The 2,226-nt window shown below is 27.9% G+C and overlaps 1 protein-coding gene across 1 annotated transcript; it reads right to left on the bottom strand.

The window, feature by feature from the left end:
* Positions 1-203: 203 nt before the first annotated feature.
* On the bottom strand, positions 204-1,156 carry LOC121215515 (uncharacterized). The gene is made up of 2 exons (XM_041090223.1): positions 873-1,156; positions 204-556 (listed from the first exon to the last, which is right to left on the bottom strand). The coding sequence occupies exons 1-2, from the start codon at positions 1,139-1,141 to the stop codon at positions 454-456; spliced, it is 372 nt and encodes a 123-aa protein (XP_040946157.1). The 5' UTR covers positions 1,142-1,156; the 3' UTR covers positions 204-453.
* Between the last annotated feature and the right edge of the window lie 1,070 nt (positions 1,157-2,226).

Below are 2,226 nucleotides of genomic sequence, written 5' to 3'. Positions count from 1 at the left end.
CTCCAAGTAGTACCGAATGCGGCACAAAACAGTAGTTTGCAGCTGAACTTCCAATAAATTAGGCCTAAAGCCTTTCAGTACACTTCCTCCAAATAATAACCTCCAACCCAATGCAATGCAACATACCATGGATGATATGCTTGTAATACCCAATTTTAGCCCGGGCCCGTTAAATAAACAAAAAAAAGCCAAATAAAATAAAATAGCAGTCCAAAAGTCAAAAATATATACAAAAACATTTACCCAAATTTGCCTGGGTCCGCATACAGAAACCAAATACAAACCAAATAAAAAGTCTAATATCTAAGGTTTATTTACATGACCCAATAACAATAAACCCAATATTACATTAAGCCTAATCCTAAAACTAATACCCTAACCCAGTTTACATGGCCCGGTTCAAATTGAAACCTAGCCCAAACTGGAGAAATACCCCAGAAGCTTCTAGGGATTTTAGGAATCACTGGCGCCGCAGCAGTTGGATCTAGGCCTCGCGCGTGCATCGCCACCGCGTGCATATTCCTCCTCCACGCGTGTGCTCCAACTGGTTGGGTACCTGCAACAGAAACAAAAAACAAGCGAGAGAAGCAAAAGCATGAAGAAAACACAAATAACAGAAGGAATTGAGGGGATTTGATTTCGATTTTTATTTTATTTTTATTTATTTGATTTTGTGGCTATAAAAAGCCAATTGTAACACTGAAATGAGGATTTTTTTACGGATATTGAATACAAACAAAAAAAAGAGGAAGCATAAAGTTTTTGAAAGGTTATTTTCTTCGTCTTTTGTTCTTTCTCTATTCTTTCTTTGATTTTTTGTTTCTTATTTTTTTGTACCGAACGAAAATAAAAAGAAGAAGAAAGGTTCTTACCAAGATAGGCGCCATTGACATCCTGATTCGCTTCGTCTAAATCGAAGTTGAAAAGGGAGAGTTTCGACATAAGGTGCAGAGGAAAGGTTAAGGCAGTTCTTGCGACAGCCTTTCCTGAAAATGAAGAAGAGTATCTGCCTAGGGTTTGGAATAGGTTTTAGGCAAAGTATAAAATGACACCGTTTGAAGCCCGTTATAATGGCTCCAAAACGGTGCCGTATTGAGCCATGACCCGAGAACTGACCCGATCCAATCTCAGATCCGCGCATTCTGATTCATTGGTTTATTTGCGCAAAGAGTCCCTCTATGTTTTATGTAGTTTCAATATGATTTTCTTCAGTTTTTTTTTAATTTGTACCGCATATTTGATTCTGTTTTCATTTGGATCTAAGCCTAAACGGTGCCGTCTTTTGCGATTGATTTTGATTATTCAATTTTTTACGTTTAATTGCCGATTTAGTCCTGCAATATTGAATTTGACTTCAATTTAGTTTGAATTTGGTTTTCTTTTTTTTTGATTTAATAATAGATTTTAAATATAATTAGTCCTATTTTGACATATTATCAAAATTTAGCATTATTTTAATATTTAAATTTTGATAGTATTTTTTTAAATTTACTATTATTATAGTTTAAAATATAATAAGTTATTATTTTAGTTTGCTATTGATTTTTTTTTAAAAATTTTATCATACACTAATATTTTAATCTATTGTATATATTTATTTAATTTTGTTTTCCTTTTTATTTCTGATTCTATTTAAGCACCAAATTTAAATTTATTGATATTAATATAATTATTGTTATCATTTTCAAAATTGTTTTTTTTCATATCTAATTTCGCCTCCAAAAGTTTTTTTATAAATTAATTCTTATCTTAATTCATTATTTTTAACATTATTTTAATATTTAGCTTGATATTGTTTTCAAACTTATTATTAATATAATTTTAAAATATGATACACTATTCTTTCAAGTTATTATCAATAAGTTTTAAATTTATCAAACATTATTTTAAAAAAATTCTATTATATACTTTTATTTTCCAACTTGATATATTATTATTGGTTTCATCACTCTTAATATATTTTTATAAAAATTTGATCTTTTACTTTATACAAATTTTATTTACACAATAATATTTCATGATTCTTTTATATATGTATATATAATTTATATGGAATTATTTTTTAGTATACGTATGTATATATAAAATATATTATTAATTTCAAATTATAAATTTTTACATAGTTTCTATACATAAATATTTTATTTCTTAAAAATTATTTATTTCATTTATTTCATTTTTATTTTTATTATTACTATATATATTATTATTATTTACGTTAAGTTT

This window comes from Gossypium hirsutum, chromosome D03 (assembly GCF_007990345.1).
Source record: "Gossypium hirsutum isolate 1008001.06 chromosome D03, Gossypium_hirsutum_v2.1, whole genome shotgun sequence".
In the NCBI taxonomy this organism is placed as follows: Eukaryota; Viridiplantae; Streptophyta; class Magnoliopsida; order Malvales; family Malvaceae; genus Gossypium; species Gossypium hirsutum.
Note: the sequence above shows the minus strand (reverse complement) of the source record. Positions and strands in the feature narration are given on the sequence as shown.